The 20,717-nt window shown below is 52.2% G+C and overlaps 1 protein-coding gene across 2 annotated transcripts in view; it reads right to left on the reverse strand.

The window, feature by feature from the left end:
* Nucleotides 1-390: 390 nt before the first annotated feature.
* Cpne2 (copine 2) overlaps nucleotides 391-20,717 on the reverse strand; it is a 37,923-nt gene continuing 17,596 nt past the window's right edge. The window contains exons 4-16 of one of the 2 annotated variants that reach the window (XM_028770425.1): nucleotides 20,368-20,442; nucleotides 18,701-18,772; nucleotides 17,409-17,492; nucleotides 17,145-17,234; nucleotides 16,533-16,631; nucleotides 16,086-16,172; nucleotides 14,649-14,708; nucleotides 13,855-13,988; nucleotides 12,021-12,075; nucleotides 9,418-9,469; nucleotides 8,095-8,228; nucleotides 2,194-2,430; nucleotides 391-940 (exon numbers count right to left, since the gene is read on the reverse strand). In XM_028770425.1, the coding sequence (XP_028626258.1) occupies nucleotides 833-940; nucleotides 2,194-2,430; nucleotides 8,095-8,228; nucleotides 9,418-9,469; nucleotides 12,021-12,075; nucleotides 13,855-13,988; nucleotides 14,649-14,708; nucleotides 16,086-16,172; nucleotides 16,533-16,631; nucleotides 17,145-17,234; nucleotides 17,409-17,492; nucleotides 18,701-18,772; nucleotides 20,368-20,442 (1,287 nt within the window). In that variant the 3' untranslated portion in view covers nucleotides 391-832. The remainder of the gene's footprint in view (nucleotides 941-2,193; nucleotides 2,431-8,094; nucleotides 8,229-9,417; nucleotides 9,470-12,020; nucleotides 12,076-13,854; nucleotides 13,989-14,648; nucleotides 14,709-16,085; nucleotides 16,173-16,532; nucleotides 16,632-17,144; nucleotides 17,235-17,408; nucleotides 17,493-18,700; nucleotides 18,773-20,367; nucleotides 20,443-20,717) is intronic. The other variant, XM_028770426.1, reaches the window with a different exon arrangement.

Consider the following 20,717-nt stretch of genomic DNA (forward strand, 5'->3'; position numbering starts at 1 on the left):
CTAAGTAGAAATGTGCACTGTTACAGTCACGTCTGCTTGTCAAAAGGCCTAGAATGTCACAAGAGAATATGGGTGTGCAAGGAAAGGAACAAGGAGGAGGTGTGTGTTAAGAGGAACAGCGGGAAGAAACATAACCTTGTTTAGGGTCCTGAAGCCAAAGACATTGCCTACTACATCCAGAGGATGTGGGTGGCCGCAACTGCTGTCTGGATGCCGTGTCCTGTGTCAGTTTCACAGGAATCACTACTGGTGACAGGGAATGCGTGTCCCCATGAGGAAGTGATGACACCAACTCTTCAAGAATGGGAGTGAGGACGAGGGTCCTATTGGTTTTCATTTGCAGATCAGTGAGTGCCCATTGACCCTCACTAAGGAAGGAGCTTGACAGGCAACATCTGAAACTCCTTTATTACCCTGAGTTTAACAAATAGAACACAGTCACAGTATAAAAACAGCAGACCACCATACAAAGTATGCAGTGGGGATACATTCCTTCTTGCAGCTAGTTACTTAGAAAAAGCCAGATATGATTGTAAAAATTTTATTCTCTTTAATAACAATAATTCCACTAAATTTATACAAAGTACATTCAATACTTAGAGTGGCAGGAGGGTGGGGAGAGGAAGTCGGTTTGTCCTGGAAGCATCATCCGTTGACTCTGACCAAGGGAGTCCCGCTGGGCTGGGGAAGTTGGGGGTGGAGGTCCAGTTGTAAAAAATAAAAATGTGGACTGGTTTAAAAAAAAGGGGGGCCACCCACGAGGAAGCAGGGTGAACGTGCATGTTCCTGGGAGGCTGGGGGCTCAGCTGGCATGCTGCAGCTGGGCATGGGCTCAGGCAGGCTCGGAGTTGGTGGGGGGCAGGTTTTTATGCTTGAAATACTGCACTACTTGCTGAGGCAGCTCCGCCAACACTGCTTTAGCCAGAGTTTCTTTTGCTGCCTGTGGGGTCCAGGTGGGAGAAACAGGAAAGAGGAGCATTAATGAACAGGTGAGAGCTGTGCTAGCAGAGGGCCATGGAGGGCTGAGGGCCAGGGCCTCAGCCCAGGCCAAAGGGTAATCCCACCACTAGCAGTGACTTCCTTGTCAGTCAAGTCTTCTGCCCTTACAGGATGGGGGCAAGAAATGGCATTTTAGCCTCCTCAATCTGAAGCATTTCCTGATCAACAATCTGGCTATGAGAAGCAGCAGAGAATGGTCACTACTAAGGAAAGTGTCAAGTCACTGTCTCATATAGCAACAGATGACCAACGCCCTGCATTTGTTCTAGGAAGCCAAAGGAAGGAACAAAATCATCCTAGGCAGATGCACGGTGACCCCTGGGCCACCACTTGCCAAGGCTGGTTCCCAGGATTTAAGCCCTGGCATCCTCATAGGGTTTAGCTGAAGGAATTTAGGCTCAGCAAGGTCATACCTTGCCGAAGACCATGCAATGCATTACTGATCCCATAAGAGTTAGAACTTGGGCTGGAGAGATGGCTCAGCGGTTAAGAGCACTGACTGCTCTTCCAGAGGTCCTGAGTTCAAATCCCAGCAACCACATGGTGGCTCACAACCATCCGTAATGAGATTGGATGCCCTCTTCTGGTGTGTCTGAAGACAGCTACAGTGTACTCATAAATAAAATAAATAAATAAATCTTTAAAAAAAAAAAAAAGAGTTAGAACTTAGGCTGGCCTTACAGAGATGCCACCCAAAAGTTCTGGATCCATCCAAAAGACAGCATCTCATGACCATTCTGCCAACCCTGGCCTCCTCACAGGTCATCCCAGTGAGGATGAGCCACTTCCAGGAAGAGGCTGGCTACCACCATATATCATATCGTTCCCATATTTGGGGGAAGAAAGCCAGGCTGACAGGAGGAGTTTCTCAGCTTTAGGGGCTGGCAGAGGGAAAGGACAGGAAGCCCTAGCTCTGGGCCTTGGCTCCCACCTCAGCCTGTCTCAGTGTTCTGCCTACCAGGATAATTCTTAGCCCAGGATACTACCCAGAGCCATAATCTGGATTAGGTTCCACTCCTGGTTTCCTTTGACTTGTGGAAATAAGCGGTGACAGTGTCACAGTAGGGGCCTTTTCTTGGGCAAGGGTGACAGCACCTGACTCATTGTGGGCCCTCAGAAGCTGACAGTATAGGGGGGAGGAATCTGAGACTATGAGCTCCGTGGCAGACCCTCCCAACCTGGGCCCACACTCACATTGCGGAACTCTCGGAAGGGCACGAACTGCACAATGTCGCGGGCTGCCTCCTCGCCTGTGTGTGAGCGCAGTCTACGGTTGTCCCCATCTAGAAACTCCATAGCTGCAAAGTCAGCATTGCCCACACCCACAATGATGATGGACATGGGCAGCTTGGAGGCCTGTACCACGGCGTGCCGCGTCTCCTCCATGTCACTGATGACCCCGTCGGTGATGATGAGGAGGATGAAGTACTGCTGTAAGGAAGAGTGGGCCAAGTGATGGGTGAGAGTGGGGCCTCACGCCCCTCCCCTCCAAATCCTCAAGGCCTGAAGGAGGCAAACTGCCCACACCATGGACATCTTTGGCCCGTTTGGAATCTGGGCCGGGGGCTCAGGGCTGGCTCTGCCAGTTATTATGCAGCACAGCTTTGACCCCTAAGACTTAATCTGCTGAGATGCAGTTTCATCATCTCTAAACTGAGAGTGACTGCTCAGAGCTGGTGTGCCAGCCGCCTGACAAGCCCAGGCTTGCACAGGAATACATTCTAGCCTCCAGCCTCTGCAGCTGGCCTACCTCCTCTGTCTTTGAGGGCAGGAATACTTGTACCCTGCTAGCTTCATACCTGGCACAGAAGGAGACACCCGCAGGGGCTAAACACAGCTCATGTGGGCTGTCACTTCTGAGGTGTGGATCAGGATCATGTCTAGGTTGTAGAGTTGTCACACTTGGGACAGAAATAGGTATTCAGTGGTCGCCCTGTTCTAAACATGGTGCCCAGTAGGCAGGTGTAGACTGGTATCTTAGGTCTCTGGCTTTCACTGACCCTCCTAATCAACAGAAGGTAGGAAGCTCAGGGCTTTACACAGTAGGGGCTCCAGATAGAGCCTAACACCATTGCATGGTTTGCCCTGTGTCTTCCTGTTATCCTCTACTTATGGCAAATGACACCAAACTTCCATTAGCAAGATGTGTTTATGAATTGTTTCAGTTAAAATACATTGAATAATGAACACGAGCAATCTAAGGATAAAGTGCACACAGGATGACTTGATATGGAGAAGGTAAGTGAGTGACAGGAAATGGTCAGGACAATCCAACAAGTGGGCCTCAGAGTCGGAGGTGGCTGGCACTTTGCTTTCACCTCAGTGCTGTCTTGGCCATCTGGTGGCCCTGTTCAGAGGAATCCAGTGTTCTGCCCTATCCATGAGTTAAACACATGAGCCTTGTGCTGATTCACCATCCGGGGCTTCTGTCCTTTAATTCTGTCCCCTGACCCCTAATTGCCAAAAGGAAAAGTCATGAAGCTAAGGGAGGGCAGAGGTGACCTGGTGAGCATGGAGTCACCGTCTTACCTGGCAAAGCTGTGCAGCTTGTGAACTATACGAACTCAACCTCCAGAATACCCTGTCTTCCTCTTCTGTCCCAAAGAACACACTACAGGTCAGGGTATGGTGAGCTTGTGCAGACACTGGCTCCACCCTCCATACCCCTAGCTCCAACACTGTGCCTTTAAGAGACCAATCCCCTGGCTGGGGATGCTTGTTGCCATGGAGATTGAGACTGAACCCAGCAGTAGAGAGCTGCTGCTGGCAGCCCCTAGCCCTGGTTTTACCAATCCATCTAGACCCTTTCCCTGCCATTGCCAATTGTTGTTTTAGGGTCCCTTCCCCTGCCAGTTTTTATCCACATTAACCCCACCCACCCAGAAGTTCAGGGCACTATTCCTGGGATTTCGGCTGGCAGAGTGAAGGACAGGAAGAGGCTCGACACTGAGGAAAGATTTAATTGGCTGCTCGGTCAAAGGTAGCACTTCTCTTCAAGCCCCGCCCAGCTCAGACATGTGCCCCTACCTCCCTGTGGTCATTTTGCTGTTTGTTGTAGTAGGCTGCTTTCCTTCCCGGAGATGTGAGTGCAGAAATACAGAGCCCGAGTTCCTGCAAGACTTATAGCAGGAAGGGCCAGGGGCGCCGAAAACATAAGATAGATCTTTAGCAGACATCCTAACTGTTGAGTCTGGCTTAGAGGCCACCAGATGGCTCAGAGGGCTTACACGATCTGTTAAGGTCCTGTAACAGGTAACCGGCAGGTTCTAGGTTCGTGCCCAAATCTGCCTGACTACAAAGTTGGGGCTCTTCCCATGCCATCCTTCTCTGCCACCCACTGCATGGGTAGCTGGTCACTGTGAGCCTGGCAGGAAAAGCTCTCTTGTTACCCATTAACCTGGGGTTGGAGAGTCTGAACGACCAGGATAGAGGTGTAAGTCGAGTCCAGAGCACTGGCTATAAACCCTCACTCCTTAGTGCCACAGCCAAAGCTTCAAAGATCCACCACTACCCTCAGAAGCCCCCAGAGCAAATCAGAGGGGCTGTGGAGGGCAAGAATGGAGACTGGAAAGGGGCTCTGAAGTCCTGGTGTCCCTACTGTGCGGTCTTTCCTGATACCCTTCCACAGGAGGTCCAAACACTCCTTCCCTACTCCCTAGGTGCCCCTAGGCCCTAGCACACATTGTGTGTCAGGGGCTTGGCTCTTCATCCAGGTCTCAGAAACCAAGTCCCAGCATATTCAAAGAGCAGAGCATCTCTTGCCAATCCCTGGCATGCCTCGGGGTGTGAGGACTGCACAGTTACATCTCCTACTGCGTGAATGGCTGGACTTAGAGGAAATAGACCTGATCACACAATTGCAGGCAGAGTCTGCGGAAGCTGCACTCATCTCCAGGTAATTCTGAAAAATTGCCTGGCGAGGGCCCTGAGATGGGGCCTGCTGCCTGTACTCCAGCCACTGGATGCCTTGGCCACCAAGCAGGAATGGGACACAAACATTATGGCCTTACTGACTAAAGCAAGGCCACTTTCAGGTCACACAAACCTGCTTGTTACACCCCCCCACACACACACACCCGTCCCTGTCCTCCCCCCACCCCCCAGCGGCTTCCCACTACCTTCAGGAAGAAGCCTAGAGTGTTTGATGGCTCTCAGGGTCCTGTGGGAGATATCCAGCTTTCTCAACTCCACCTACTCTGTCACAGTCTTCTTACACACGACTCTATCACTATATCCACATACTAAGACCCCTGGGTCTTTGCATATGCTGTTTCCCCCGCTGGGCTGCTACCACCCACAACCACCCCCTACACACACACACACACACACACACACACACACACACACACACACACATAAACCCTTAAGAAACTCTTAAGGCTAAGCCTGCACATCCCCTTCAAGCATCAACCCTTCCTTGTGTCTGCTGTCTGTTAGGTACCACCTGTACAGTCCTGTTCAGCAACCATCACAGGCTCAGGCAGTCAAACTGCATCACTGCGGTGGCCTCCCAGCTAACTCCCTGCTAGCCTATATGCTGGACCTCACTCATGCAAGTGTCCTTGGGGTTGCACAGAGAAGCTCAGAAAAGGCACGTGGAAGAAATGAATGGAAGGTGCTAGAGATACCACCAGCTGTTCTCCATGTCCTCACCGTCCGTGGGTGTGCTCTGGGTGCATGTGTGAGGGGACAGGGAAGGTAAAGCCACATTGCAGTCCCCAACCCCAAAACATGCCTGAACAGAAGCATTGGCTAATCCACCAATTACTTCTATCTGCCGTGGGTCTCCCTGTGTGTGCATTACCAGATACTAGCCTGAGAGATGCCCTCACACTTTCCTACAACCAACATATCTTGTGTGCCAGGCTCTAGGCTGAACAGTGCACATGCCCATTTGTGTGACACTCTACAGAGCTCACAGAAGGAAATGCTGTTGCACCAGGAGGTGGTGGAACAAAATTCAGAGTATTTAAACTACCTGCTGTAGTAACCCAACCAGGAAGTGGGTGAGATGGGGCTCGAACTAGGTCCTTTCAGTTTGTGGTTGAGCCACCCCTCAGCCCTACTCACCTCCTCTGGTGGAGAGAGTCAGGATATGTGGTAGAAAAGTCTGTATCTACTCCTGGATCTCAAGAGTGGAAGGGGCAGTAGAGACCCCAGGCTGGAGATCCTTAGGCATCATCTGAAGTCACAAGGTCTTAGAGGTAACAGCTTAGCCTGGGAAGCCAGGGGTGGCTTGGAGTAGCAAGTAAAGCCAAACGACCCAGGACTGATCCCAGAAGGGTCTGGAAAGGTGTCTGAGCACTGGTCTCAAGTCCTTCTGCTCAGAACAAAGGTGAAGTTCTCCTTGCTGGTGAAAGGGGGGTGGACAAGGCCCCTGCAGATCTGGAGTCCCTCGGTCATGAAGTCACTTGTCTCCACACCCCACCTCCTGCCCAGATGACCGCTGGCTGGCAGCAGGTACAGCAGGAGGCAGGGGCCTGGCACACTCCTGGAATGCATTCATATTCCCTGCCTGGATGGTTTCTCAGGCCTGTTTTCAAGCCTTGAAAAGATTCGTGCAGCTAACAACTTTGTTGGCACCAAGCTTGGCACCCTCTCAACGGGTAGTGAAGCTGAAGGCTGCCCCTTACTCTGCCCCACCCAAGCTATCATATCTTAGCAACCTCGGGAACCAAAGAACAACAAAACACGATCCCTGCCAGGCCTCACAGAGTTATTGTCCACTCAGGCCATCCCTTCTGGCATCACCACAGGGGTCAGCACTCCCACTGCACTGTAGGAAATGGGCTTAAAGAAAAGCAGGAACCTGAGTTCTCAGCTGCCTCAGTCAGGGGCTAGAGCTGAGAGACTCGTCTAATGCCCAGTGCAGGCCACCAGCCCCTTCCTGACTGACCATACCTCAGTGCTTTGTGTGCACAAGTCCCAGTTTCCAGGGACACAGTTCCATGAACTCCACTGTCTGTCCTTCAAGGCCTTTTGGGGTGGGGTACTACAGGATTACCAAATGCTAACCTCCTCAGACAGTCTTGCTTGTTCCCTCACGACACAAACTGGATACACTGATCTGCTCTGGGCGCACATAAAGAGACATAGAGCACATGACTCCAATGGCCTCCATCTCCACAGAGCCTTGTCCACCTCCAAGACAATTAGAACAGGCCTGGACCTTCCCCAAGCCAGCCCTAGGTCCTCTTTCTCAGTCCCCCATCCCTCCTTTTCTCTCTGCTGCTACTTCAGGGACGTCAACCTCTTCTTCCCCAGTGACCAGGCACCCCCCTCCTTTGAACAGTCCCACAGTGGTCCCCTCATTCACGGTGCAGAGCCTTCCCTTTGGGATAGGCCAGTGACGTGGTCTCACTGACCTAATCCCATCTCTTCATGGAGTGCTGTGTGCCTGTCACCCACCAGGCTTAGAGTCTATAGCGAGGTGAGTATATAGAGCCCTGGCCCATGTGGCCAAGAGACTGCTAACTTGTAACAGAGGCAGGAAGGACATAGACAGAGTAGGGCCACATAGAGAGGACCGTGCAGGGCCACTGGGTCACCATGCAGTCTGCGGAAAAGCCCAGGTGGAAGCCCTGGTACATGGTCCTGCTGGAAAGGATGGGATCAGCACTGAAGATACCTAGGCTGGTCACATGCCACATCATAGACACTTAGCCCACACCGCAGTCTTACTGCTGAGCCCTAGGCCAGGACTTTAGACTTAAAGCCCTGTAAGATTTTAGACCAAAATGTTCCAAAGGGCCAGCTCCTAAGCCCACTGGGGTCAGACACTGGCCAGCCCCTCCCCCATGGAGACTGGGGCCACAAGTCTCACTTCAGTGACACTTCTCTAGAGTAGGGCTCCAGGAATCGAGGTTCATCAAGCCGGGCTTATCCTGTCTCCTCAGAACCAGATGGACAGCAACCTAGAGAGAGCCTGCATCTCACCTGGACAGAGAGCCAGGGGAGGCGAAACATCTCCCCCTCTAACTCCACTCTGACAGGAAGATAAGAGCACACATCCCAGTCTGACTGGCCTCCTGTTGGGCAGATGCCACCCACGGCTAGCCTCATCCCAGCATGCACACGCCCTTGCTGCCTACTTACCGTTGCTGTCTGCTGCTGGGTGGCCTGGGCTGCAAATCGGGCCACATGGTTGACGATAGGGGAGAAGTTTGTGGGGCCATAGAAGCGAATGTGGGGCAGACAGGCTGAGTACGCCCGGGCGATGCCATCCACGCCTGCAGAAGACAGCCTGGGTCAGCTGAACACCTCTGCCTCACCTCCAGCCTGCTGCTGACAAGACATCTACTTCATGTTCTCCCAGAAAGCCCCTGCCATTGCTAGTGTGGCCTTGAAACAGAACGTTCTCAAGGGCAGGGCTAAGGTAATAGTCAAGAGCCTAACTGTGAATCAGGAAGGCCTGAGTTTAGCCCTTCTGTGCTCCTTTTGCCTGAGGGATGAGGTGAGGTGTTTAAGCTTCTGAACTTCTCCGAGTGGGTGAATGACAAAGAAGGTGCCTGACGGAGGGGTGATGGGGAGTTATCTGGAGGTCCATTCTGGACACTCTTGGTAGCCGCTCTGGTGGGGACGGGGCTTACAAAGCTCCTTAGACACCAGGTGCTCCATAAATAGCTGCTGTTGTGACCAGCCAACACTCTACCACCCTACGCTCCTGGCCAGAAGAGCTCCTGGCTAGGACTGACATGGAGCAATCTGTATTTAGACCTGTCTTTGAAGACCTGTACTAAACCAGAGCCCAGGGAGCACAGGATCTCATTTATGGGCAAGAGATGCCCTCTGTGCCCAAACCATACCAGCCCTGCAATGACAGGAGAGGCTTCCTTCTCTGTGGAGTTCATTCTGGCCCAGCCTCAGGAGCCCTCAAAAAGGGGACAGACGCCCTTCTCATTCCCTTCAGCATCCTATCTCCTACTCTCGGTTTCTGAAATGTCCTGGGGTACACGGGTGGAAGGGGGGACCCTACACTCACTTCCTTCCTCTTTCTTCCCCATCCCTGGCGTCCATCTCTGACCATCAAGGCTCTTCCGCGAAGGACAAGCAGAAGATGAGAGCAGGTGTGTAATGCTGCCTTCCTGGTCTATTCAGTGTTCTGCCCGCTAATTCTCATCTATATCCCCATTCACCCAGGAAAATGAGTTAATCGGGTGAGCTTAGCTATCACACCTCCTTGGGGCAGGTGAGGGCTGGTAAAGGCCCAGAGAGGCGCAGTCACTTCTATGAGGCTTCAGAGTCAGGGACAGGCAGTGGCTAGCCTTGAACCCTGGACTGTATGACTCCACACTCCACAGTCCTCACCTGTCACTCTAAGTAAGCATGACAAGGATGGGACAGGAAGGACAGAGACTGGAATCTCATCCCCACCCCCCTTCCTCTGCCTGCTGCTCTGCAGGCTGGGACCACACTCACCTGAGCAGAAAGGGTTAGTGGGGTTGAAGTTGATAGCGAACTCATGGGACACCTAGAGAGCAGAAGACACGCTGAGAGGCAGCATCCTGTCCCACCCCGAAGCCCGTCCCCTCTGAGGCTTCGCTCTCTCACTCGGTCACATCTAGATTACTGACCCCACATCTGCCTCCCTAACTTTACAACAAGGAAACAGACAGAGACCTTATAAGCCAGTCCACTGTCCTCTGGGGGTAGGGGATGCATCCAGGCTGCTATGTACCTTCCTTGCCAAGAGATCTCCTAAACGGGACAGAGATGGCCCAGGGGCAGTGGGGCTCTAGAACACTCGGAATGCCCCTGTTCCCTCTCTGCATCGAGGAAGCCACTTGCCTGGGCCTTGAAGGCTTTTCCAATCTGAGCATCGGTCAAGGTGCTGAACCGAAGTCTACCTCAGACCACTCAGATAACTGGGATTGGTTGATCATCACTCATTGCTAAACTAGGGATCAGATCATACAAAGGGACTGAGTGGGTCACATGCAAGCTGTGCAGATCCCCAAGGGTCTGTCCCCGCATCCCTGCCATGAGTCCTGGCTCCTAGTCTGGGGCTGGAGAGTGGGCTTAGTGATAACAAGCAGATACTGCTCTTGTAGAGGACCTGAGTCCAGTTCCCAGCATCACCTACATCTGGCAGCTCACGAACTACCTGTAACTCCAGCTGCTGCTGAACTAACGCCTCTGGCCTCTGCCAGCACCTACAGTCTTATATTCTCTCTCTCTCTCTCTCTCTCTCTCTCTCTCTCTCTCTCTCTCTCTCACACACACACACACACACACACACGCACATAATTAAAAATAAATATTAAAAAGAAAGCTGCTGAGCCACTAGGTTGGGTCCCATATCCACCCCGTCACAAACAAGGACTTTACACCGACTGTATAGCCCTCGCACAGCAGGAGAGCACCAAGTGGTACCTCACAGAGAGAACAAGTACATCACTGGGACCTGTGAGGACAGTGCCAAGGTGGGGCAGAGAACCAATGAACCAGGGAGGAAGTCAACTGGCTGGGGGTGGGCACATGCAAAGGCCCTGAGGTGGAAAGGAGGAGAGGAAGGCAGGCTCTCAGGACAGGGCTAAGGTGGCAGAATGACAGAATGAAGGACCAGGAGGGCCAGGCCTGGTATACTCCGGCAGTGCAGGAGAGGGGAGAAAGCATCCATGCTTGCCTAGCCTCATTATAGCACGCTGCTTTAACACCACTGGGTGCTTAGCCCGGCCAAGCCCCAGCACCCCCCAGAGTTGCCCTGTGACATTTCCAAGGCTTTTGCTCAAGAAACCATCTCATTCAGCTGAGTTCTTTGGAAGCTGGCTGGTGTCCTAGCAACAAGCTCTTGCTGGGCCTGGCCAATGGCTCACCTGCCCGCCTCCCCATGACATCTATGTTGGCCCAGAGGCCCAGTCTGGGTCCCACAGCATCCTGCTTCACACTGTGCAGGGCCAGGATATCCATTGTTCATGTGTCAGACCCAGAGCTATTCTGATGCTCAAGGAGAGCACTGAGGTAAGCTAAGAGGATGGGAGGCTACACTAATTCCAGAAGAAATGTGCAGCACAACAGGGTTGGACCAGAGAGGGGACTGGCACGCCATCTTCATTGATTCCTCCTCTAGGAAGCAACAGATTTAGACATGATCCTACAGCCTATCTGCCTCCTGGAGCCCAGGCCCCTGGGGTGAAGGTGGCCACTGGTAAGGCACATTGAAGTCCTGAGCCTTAGCTGTTCCATCTGTAAAATGGGATATTGTTCTATGGCGCTGGCTGAAGAAACTCTCAAGCTCTGTGGCCTATGTTCTCAGTGACTTCCCAAGCTAAGGCACCCAGGGTTTCCTCCTGCCATACATGAGGTCCTTCTACCTCACCTGCCCTCCATCAAGGCCACCCCATAGACATCTACAGTTCATTTTTCCTCCCCTGTCTCCTCAGCATCTGAAACCTACCTGCCCTCCTCCTGCTCAGTACTTTGTCTCTATTGTCTACCCCATGTTCAGACAGGTCCCCCACTATGTCCATCCACTGGCGTCAGGGAGGCTAAGGATCCCTTCTCCCCTCCCTGTGACTTAGGCCTCTGGGTACTCTATCCTCCATGAACCCCCTTTCCCAGCCTCCTCCACTGTGAAAAGGGGACCACAACTGATCTCTGCAGCTTGTGGTGAGAATGGAATGAAGCTGACAATCAGGTAGAGTTTCATGCGAAGCACCCAGGAGCCAGCACACGCTGCTTCTTGCCTGTTCTCCCGATCTCCACGCAGTGACTTCTCCCTGAACCGCTCTCCTGCCCCCTGACTCAGTCCTGCATCCCTGGCAAGCTCTGGGTGCCTTGTCTCTCCATCTCATCCTGAGTTGGATCCTGGTCCTGTAGCAGGGGTCTGACCCTCTGCTCTGAGTTCTAGACCATCATCCTTTGCTTGTCTCCTGACCTCACTCCCAGAGGATCAGAGCTAAGACACAAGTGCAGTCTGGGCTGAGTGCACAGCAGACAGAATCCTGGAGCTCCCCAACCCCTGATTCCGTCCCTGCCCCAATCCCACCTCAACCATAGGAGGAAGACTCCATTACACTCACCTTCCAGTCTGGCGGTAACTGGGCCCCAAACCCCAGAGCAGGAAACATCTTATCACTGACCAGAAAAAGAGAGAACATGTGAGATATTTGAGTACTGCCACCCACAACACTACACACACACACACATACACACACGTACCTCATGCCACTCTCTCCCTCCCTGGTCTACCACCTTATGTACCCCCAGGGACAAAGAGCAGAAATTCACCCTTCTAGAATTATTCCCCACTAAGCTCAAGTCTAAACCCACTTCTGGGTGGCAATCGAACATGGCTTGATACATCTATACCCAGGGCAGACACTGTTGCTTAATTTTGACCGGTAGGCCTGGAAGCACCCTATAGATCAGTGGTTTTCAACCTGTGGGCTGTGGCCCCTTTGGCAAACAGCTATATCCAAAAACATCTACATTACAATTCATAACAGTTATGAGTTATATATTATAACATAGAGTTATGAAGTAGCACCAAAAATAATTTTATGTCTGGAAGGCCACCACAACATGAAGAACTGTATTAAAGGGTCAAAGTATTAGGAAGTTTGAGAGCCACTGCTTCAGATCCTTCTCAAACCAAGACCCTGTTTGTTTAAGGCAAGGTCACAGTGGAATGAAATGGACTAGCTCCAGGCTCCAAACTTCCTGTTCATAGTTGGGGAAAAACACTCCTAAAATCATAACCACGACCTGCCTTCATCACAGCCCCAGAGCCTAGGTTCATCTTCTCTTTCCTATTCCTCATGTCCACTCCCAGCTCTGGCCTCTCAGTTCCTTGAACATATAGGATACCTTATCGCAACTTCAGCCTTTATGTTCCATTTGAAATAGCCTTCCCCAAATCTGTTTTCTCTAACAAACTTGTATTCATCCTCCAAGGCCTAACCAAAATGGCTACTTCTCTCTGTGGGCCATGGATGGATCCCTGAGACCCCATAATGCCTCTCTTCCGTGCTCCCCTGACTTCTATCTCATATGTAAACAGGTGTCTCCGAATCCCAGGGATTTCTTCTAGAAGAACAGTGTCTTATTTGTTAACTCATGCAACATTTATATCAGAGTCTCTGGCCACTGCAGAAGACGAGCTACCAGGGGACAGGGCAGGAAGACCAGTCAATGGGGATGGGCAGGAAGCAGTGGTTCCAACTTGGTGTCCTGAGCTCAGTGGGGTTTGGCTGAGCCTGAATTCCAATGAAGGGCTTGCATGTCCTGGTGGATATCAGGGTTTTCTGCCTGACTGTAAAGCCTTCCTTACTCTGCACACTGTGTGTATCTTAATACCTAGAAGTACAACCATTCCCGAGGCCCTGATTCCCTGAAACTGGGCCATATAGATGCTAGTCCTCACCTATGTACATTCAGATACATTCTTAACAAAACAAAACAGGGTCTCGCTATGTAGCCCTGGCTGGCCTAAAACTCACTTTGTAAAACAAACTGGCCTGGAACTCACATAGATCTGCCCGCCTCTGCCTCCCAAGTACTGGTCAGACACATTATTAAGTCCCACGCCAGCCTGTATCCCTAGTTATGAAAGCAGAGATTTCACTGTAGCAACTGACTTTCATATCCATCCTAACTCACTTTCTTACTGGATGGTTGAATGATGGGTACATAGTGTGTAGAAAGATTCCGTTTTGAACTGGGGCTTGGCAGGTAAGATTACAGAGTTGGTTGACAATGTTTCCCATGGGGGACTGAAGGGACAATAACTGTGTGAATGCCACTCGCTCACCCTTCCTGGGTTTGCAGATCCCTGGGTCCCTTCTAGCTCTGACAAGCTGAGCTTCCCAGTCTGAAGGGACACCAGCTGACCTTCAGGGTCATCTCCAAGTGTACCTGTCGTAGTCTTGAATGATCTGTCCCACTGCCCAGATGGCTGACAAGTATTCATTGGTGCCCATGGGGTTGATATAATGGAGAGAAGAAGGGTCCAGGGGATTCCCGTTGGAGGCTGTGAAGTCTATTCCAACCTGCAGAAGGAGAAAAGGGGCCAAGCGGTGTGGCCACCGACCCCAGCACAGCCTCAGGGGAATAGGAGGGTCTAGAGGACATAGGAAGTCTACTCTTTTCCCAGCCCCAATAGTCAAGATAATGACTGAAACAAAATACAGAGTGTCCACGTTTGTGGCACTTCAGTCTAAAGGTGAGACAAAGGCGGATGGGTGGAAAATTCCTAAGATGCTTCCAGTCAAGACAATGAATGCCAGGTGCATCAGAGGACAGAAAGCCCCAGGGGAAGGACTCTGAAAAGGTGGCAGAAAGAACAGTGTGTGAAGCCCTCAGGTGGGCAGAGAGCTGCCAGGAACAGAGGCATGGCTGAAGTGAATGGAAGAAGAAGGAGGAGCAACTAGAGGAGACCGGAACCCTCCTGGCCAGTGGGAGGAAACTGACCTTTCTTCTCTGTAGAGAGGCAGAGTGGGAGGCCCTGGGTAGCCCTGCTCAGCCCCCAGCCAAGCCTGACTAAGCCACCCACCAGGACAAACTCTCCATGCCGTTGTCTCTGAGGCTAGTTCCATCCCTTGCCCCAAGGAAGTCCTTGCTAAAGTTTATCACAAGTCCGTGCTGCTGTGGCAGAGGCCTGAGCCCTTTGAACGACTCTGGATGGGCTGGTGATGGGGAGGGGGTCTTACGGTGAACATGAGCTGGCAGCCTCCCAGGATGTAGTCCAGGAATGAGTAGTTTCGGTGTATCTGGAAGAGACAGTGAGTCAGTGGGTCCTGATTTGGGCTATGAATGAATACACCTGTAGGGTTTGGTGCTTGTGTCCTGGAGCCTCGGGAGGAAGCCAAAGTGGTCTGATCTTATCACAACAGACTCCAAAGCTCTCAGGCAAAGGCCATGAATGGATGAGGACCCCAGAGCTCAAGGGCTACTCTAGGGAGGGACCAACTTCCCAGAGCTAGTCACCCCTGCCAATTAGTCATCCGACAGAGAAAGCCTTCATTCACCACTGTTGGACAGCCCCTCCCTGAGCCCTCTGCCCGCATTGCTAACACACGCAGAGTGCAGACGCCCATCCAAGGCCTCCAGAGCAGGTTCATATCTGCTGCCAAGGCTGCTGCCTTCTCTCAGCAAAGCATGTTGGTCTTTCCGAATCAGTAGCATTAGAGATTTCTCCCAGATAAATGTAATTAAGCAAATTTTAAAGGGGCATCCCTCTCCCATGCCTGTCATGCCTGCACTTGAAGATGACAAGTTTGTGGCCAGCACAGGCAGAGCATCTTAAAATTCTGGCCAGACTGAGCCAGGCAGTGGTAGCACACGCCTTTAATCCCAGCACTTGGGAGGCAGGGGCAGGTGGATCTCTGAGTTCAAGGCCAGCCTGGTCTATAGAGCGAGTTCCAGAACAGTCAGGACAACACAGAGAAACCCTGTCGACCACAATAACAAAAGAAATCAGGTCTGACTGGAAAAAAACAGCAGGACTGATGCCAAAATTTGTGAGTGGCAGGTGTTTCAGAAATGGGTCCAGAGTCATGCTTGACATTTACAGATCACTGTCTGTGGCACTGCCATGTGACCCTGTGACAATCCAGGCTCTGGACTAGGATGTAGAGACCTCAGTGGGCAGCAAGGCCACACTCTCCTGCACCTCAGCACTCAGGAGGCAGAGATAGGCAGACCCACGAGTTCAAGGCCAGCCTGGTCTACAGACTGAGTTCCAGGACAGCCAGGGCTATGCAGAGAAACCTCTCAATAATAACAACTAAAAAAATCAGCCCTGACTGGAAAAAACAGACAACATGGCCTGGCCACAGTGTTCTGAGCCTTGGTGGCTTCATTTCTACCAGAGAAGCCATAGCTGCCTGGGTCCTCATTGATGCTGAGTCCCAGAGCCTCTGCCCCAAGTGCCAAGTAGACACCATAAGCCTCCAGGGCAGAGGGAAGTGGCTCCCTATAGTTCCCCACCTAGAAAATCACCTGGGAAATCATCTCACAACCTGTGGCTCTGAACAGGGAGGGGATCCAAGACTATGCTGTTGCCCATTCTACCTTTTCAACACACCCATTCTACAGACAAGGAGACTGAGGCTTCTGTGCAGCCTCCAGGAGCACCTTCTGCTCACCTTGCATGATCTCAGAATAATGATGCCCGAGTTCTTGTAGCTTTTCTTCTTCCTCTGCTTCTTGGGGTTGATGCACTCCATCTCCAGCTGGTGCCATGGGAAGGAAGAAAGGGGGATTCAGCTGGGGTGTTTTAAGATGCCATCCTTCCAGGGCCCCAGAATCCCCTCCACAACCAAGACTCAATGGTAGATGCTTCCTCCAGAGAGGTTCCCTGGGTAGCTACCTCCAGACCACTTTCTAGATTTCCTCTGATTTTATCCACACCCCGAGCCTCTACCCCATAGACAGAGGGAGAAACTGAGACTCAGGGAGGACTGTCTTGCTCAAGGTCATGTAGGCAGGAGAGGTGTGATTGAGTGCTTGTCTGCTTGGTCCACAGTCCTGGATAAAGTTTCTTTATAGCCACTGCTGAGACCCCGGGGTCACGGCACATATGCTCATCTTACCGGGACACCATCCCGAGCCTCGCTCATCTGCAACACAGAGGTCTGGAACTCGCCGATGAAGTCATGGCCTCCATTACTGTCATAGTCGTAGCACATAACCTGGGACGGGTTCAGCATGGTCACCCCAGAGTTGTCCCCAGAAGGTGCTCTCAGCCTGTTAGCACCTGAGCACACTTCATGTCTGTGTGTGAGGCATTCCCTCGCATGGTCTGGTATGTCTAGCTTTGGGGGCTCCTGAGCTGCCTCTAACAGGAAGCCTTCCATGACTGCTGAGAAAGCAGACTGAAGCCACCCGAGGATGGAGGCTGTGCTGGTTACTATCCACTGGCCATCCATTCCTTCTCTGGCCAGGCCAGGCCCCGCTGTATCCTACCCAGAAATTCCGCAGTCCTTGTAGGGAGCAGGTAACAGCAGGGCTCTTGGAGGTAGGGATCCTGTCTGAGTCCTGAGGACCAGGCAGTTATAGATCTCAAATCTAGGGCTCCTGCCTTCCTCTCACAAGGCTCTTCTCATTAATAAGAGAAGTTTCAAACAGGTATAGCAGGAGCCTCACTGGGGTGAACTAGGAGGTGGGGCTAGCAGGGTGGGGAACACGACCTCAGAGTCACTAACCTGGATGGGCTTCTCCAGGTCACCATCACACAAGGATACCAACGGTACAGTGAACGGTTTCCACACAGGGTCCAGGGTGTACTTAATCACCTGGGGGACAGGGAGGAACAGTGTGCTCACAGATCCATTGGAGAAGTGTTTGAAGAGATGGGCAAACCCGTAGCCACACTTCCAGCTTTGGACATGGCTCAGACACCACAGGTCACACCCCACTACCAGCTTGATTGACTAGAGTCGTGAGAACCCAAGGCTCCTTTGACCTACCTCAGTCCTATGGACTAGCATCCATTTGCCGTCATCTCCTGGCTTGTAAAACTCAAGAAATGGGTCTGACTTCCCAAAGAGGTCCTGGGAATGGGGGGAAGCAGGATATGTGTGAGAGGGTATGGCCCTACAAGATTCATGGGGGGCTGGAGTGTAGCCCAGCCACATCCCTGATTCATGGTTGGTGAGAGGTACAGTGCAACTAGTCTGTCCCTTCTTTTTCCCTAAGCCTCCTCAAGGTTCAACCAGAGTCCTGGAGAGAAATGACAAACCCTCATAGTAAGGCAAGGTTTCTGTGCTCTAGAGACCCTGCATCTTGGGTATAGAAACAGCAGCAGCAGCAGCAGCAGCAGCAGCAGCAGCTGACAGCTCCGAGAACGCCATGCCTTTCATAAGCCCAGGGCCAAGGATTTTTTAATGAAACCACAAACTTAAAACTACAGTCCAGTCCAGTGGTATGGCTCAGCAGGTAAGAGTCTTTGCCATCATGCCTGAGGGCTTGAATTTGCCCCTCCAGAACCCACACGGTAGAAGGAAGAGAGCTGACTATATAAGCGGTTCTCCGACCGTATGTCCCATAGCGTCCTGGATCCCTCCAAATGTAAGGAATAAATAAATCTATGATGCCAGTCACCAAGGGGCATGGTGGCCTCTAGAAACTCATTTACATACTTTTAAAAAAGGCACCTAAAGAAGTTACATGGAAGTGAAAGGGACAGAGCAAGCGAGTCAAGTAAGGATGTACAGGACAACAGCGTGGGTGACCACAGGCAACCGAGGGGCACTGCCACTCTGTCTCCAGGAGAGGGTTGTAGAAGGACAGTTAGAATGTGGGAAGGACACAATGACAGTGTTCACTGTGGAGGGTCCCAGGTGGAGAGAAGAGAGGGCAATGGGCCTGAGACTGGAGGATGCCTGGCTTAACCCCACAGCAGAGTCCTGGGTCCATCCTCAGCACTTGAAGATGAGAAAATTAATAAAGCTGAGGCGAGTAAGAGGGTCTCTGGTCTAGTCAGGTAGCCAAAGGGGATGAGGGGGAAGGACTCTGGAGGATCACAGTGGAGCCCTGTGGGAGAGAACGGGGCCATAAGAGGGTTTCCAGTCACAGTCTGCTTCCCTTTAAGTGGCAGGACACTCTTCTCCCACAGTGGGAGAAAATCTGACTTGTGTGGTTCAGTGCTTAGCCTGACCCCCGTGGGGAATGAAAATGGTGTAGCCAAAGCAGCCAGGCCCCAGGGCCCTGGGCTGGGGAAACACAGTTGTTCATGGAAGCCCCTCCCTGCCTGACTTACCTTCTTATCCAGCTTCCTGCCGGCCAGGCTCAGTGTGATGACGCGGTTGTCTGACAGCTCTTGGGCTGCGATCTGAAAGATCATGGCTGTGAGAGAAGGGGTGGGGTGGGGGTAGGGGGGCTGCTCCTTCCCTTCCCCACCCTTCCAGGACCCAACTTTCCAGGGCTAGGTGCAGTATAAAAGAGATAGTGAGTGTCATGTGACCCAGGACCAGCCTCTTGACTTCTAAACCTTGGTTTCCATTTTCTGGGAAATGGGCTAATGATCAGACTGGTCATGAGGAACCAGAAAGTGGGTCCTGTGGCTCAGGAGAGGGGAATGTAGGACACAGGGGGAGATAATACGGGAGTTAGGCAGGGGTGGCGGTCATGGGCACAAGCTTCCTCAAGCTCTCTCTCCAACCTGAGAGCTCTTAACTGCCAAGAAGCCAGGATGCACACAGCTGAGTGAACTGAGGTTCAGGGAAGGACGGGGGATGGGGGGGGATCACACTAGTCACCTATCATGTCTTCCCCATAGCCACGGCCTCAGACCTCAACACAACTGCCAAAAGCCCACTGTGGCCTCTCCCCACAGAAGGACTCACGGCCCTGACTCTAAGATGGGCTTAACCTGAGGATGGTCTTGTTTGAGACTGGCTAGCCTTCTGTCTCCTGTACAACAGGCCAAGGTCCTGGGGCCATTTCTCTCTCCTTGTTCTTCACTGAGACTATAGAATGGTGCCTCCTGTCCCATCTCCTAGAAGAAGGAACCCGGGCCTGGAATAGAACTCCTTGCATTCCCGGACAAGAGTAGGGTTGTCCTGCTGGCATCTGAGTGTAAGGAGGCTGCCCTGAGAGCTGACTGTGAACTCTGAGGGGTGGGGTGGGGAGGAGCTGCCAGAAGGCCCCTTCCAGGCTGCAACAATAGCCCGGGAATCATCTTGGGCTGTTCAAGGCATGCTAGAGGTTTAGCTTGCCCTCAACTTGGGGCATGAGGAGAAAGGATAGAATTTGGAGGCGGGGAAGCAAAGCAGATCCTCATAGCTTGAAGGAAAGACTACAAGGCAATGGGGAGCTATGGGGGGCCCCCGAGAGCACACAGAAGCATGAGGTGCCTTCAGCAGCGCATCACAGGCTGTATGGGCAATCTTGTCAGAGGAACACTCTTGCTCATCATTTCTCTCATCTATGAGATGGGGTTTGCCCTGCCTTCTAGGATGCTGAGGACCAAACAGCCCATCCACAGGAAGAGCCTGCACTTCGCTGGATTCACTGCAAGGTACAGGGGGAACCATTGCAGTTACTGGAATCACTGTGCTGAGACAACCGGTTGTATGCATCATGTGCTTATGAAATGCTCTCCAGGGGAGAAGCTGCAGGGGCCAGTATTGCTGAGGGGATGTCATGGGGGCTCCAGACACCCCTCCCCTCAATAATAAGGCTCCTGACCCCCCCCCCCAGCCATATCGTGCAGGGCCTTTTGACAGTCCCCCAGCCAGGCAGCCCCCAGTACATCATCTGTAGAGCCAGGAGCCCGTTGCTAAGAGACCTGTTGCTAAGTTGTAAGTTGGGCCTTTTTACTCCCAACAAAGCTGGTGATTATCTGCTGGAGAAGCAGTCCATTGATGGGGGAGGGTGGCAGAGACAGAAAAGGGATGTGAAAGGCTGGTGAGGGAGGTCTGGTACCGTGATTAAGCCCTTCCCTGCAGGCTTGTCATTCATCAGCAGCAGAGGCCTAGTGATCTTCTTGCTGGAGACAATCTGGGATGGGAGACACAGAGAGGAATGCTCAGGGAGGAAGCAGGGCCTCTTGGGGATAGGTCAACAACAGGACTGTGGTGACAGCACCATGAATCACACTGTCCCCACTTCTCTGTGGTAGCAGGTAGCTGGCACTGGGTTTGGTTGCCCCTTCAGTGGGAGCGTTCTGTCTGGTGCCAAATTCATTGGGCTACAATACCTCTGGGACCTGTTGGCTCCCTGGGGTGGTGTGTGTGTGTGTGTGTGTGTGTGTGTGTGTGTGTGTGTGTGTGTGT

Source organism: Grammomys surdaster, unplaced genomic scaffold (genome assembly GCF_004785775.1).
Source record: "Grammomys surdaster isolate TR1022 unplaced genomic scaffold, NIH_TR_1.0 201, whole genome shotgun sequence".
Taxonomy (NCBI): Eukaryota; Metazoa; Chordata; class Mammalia; order Rodentia; family Muridae; genus Grammomys; species Grammomys surdaster.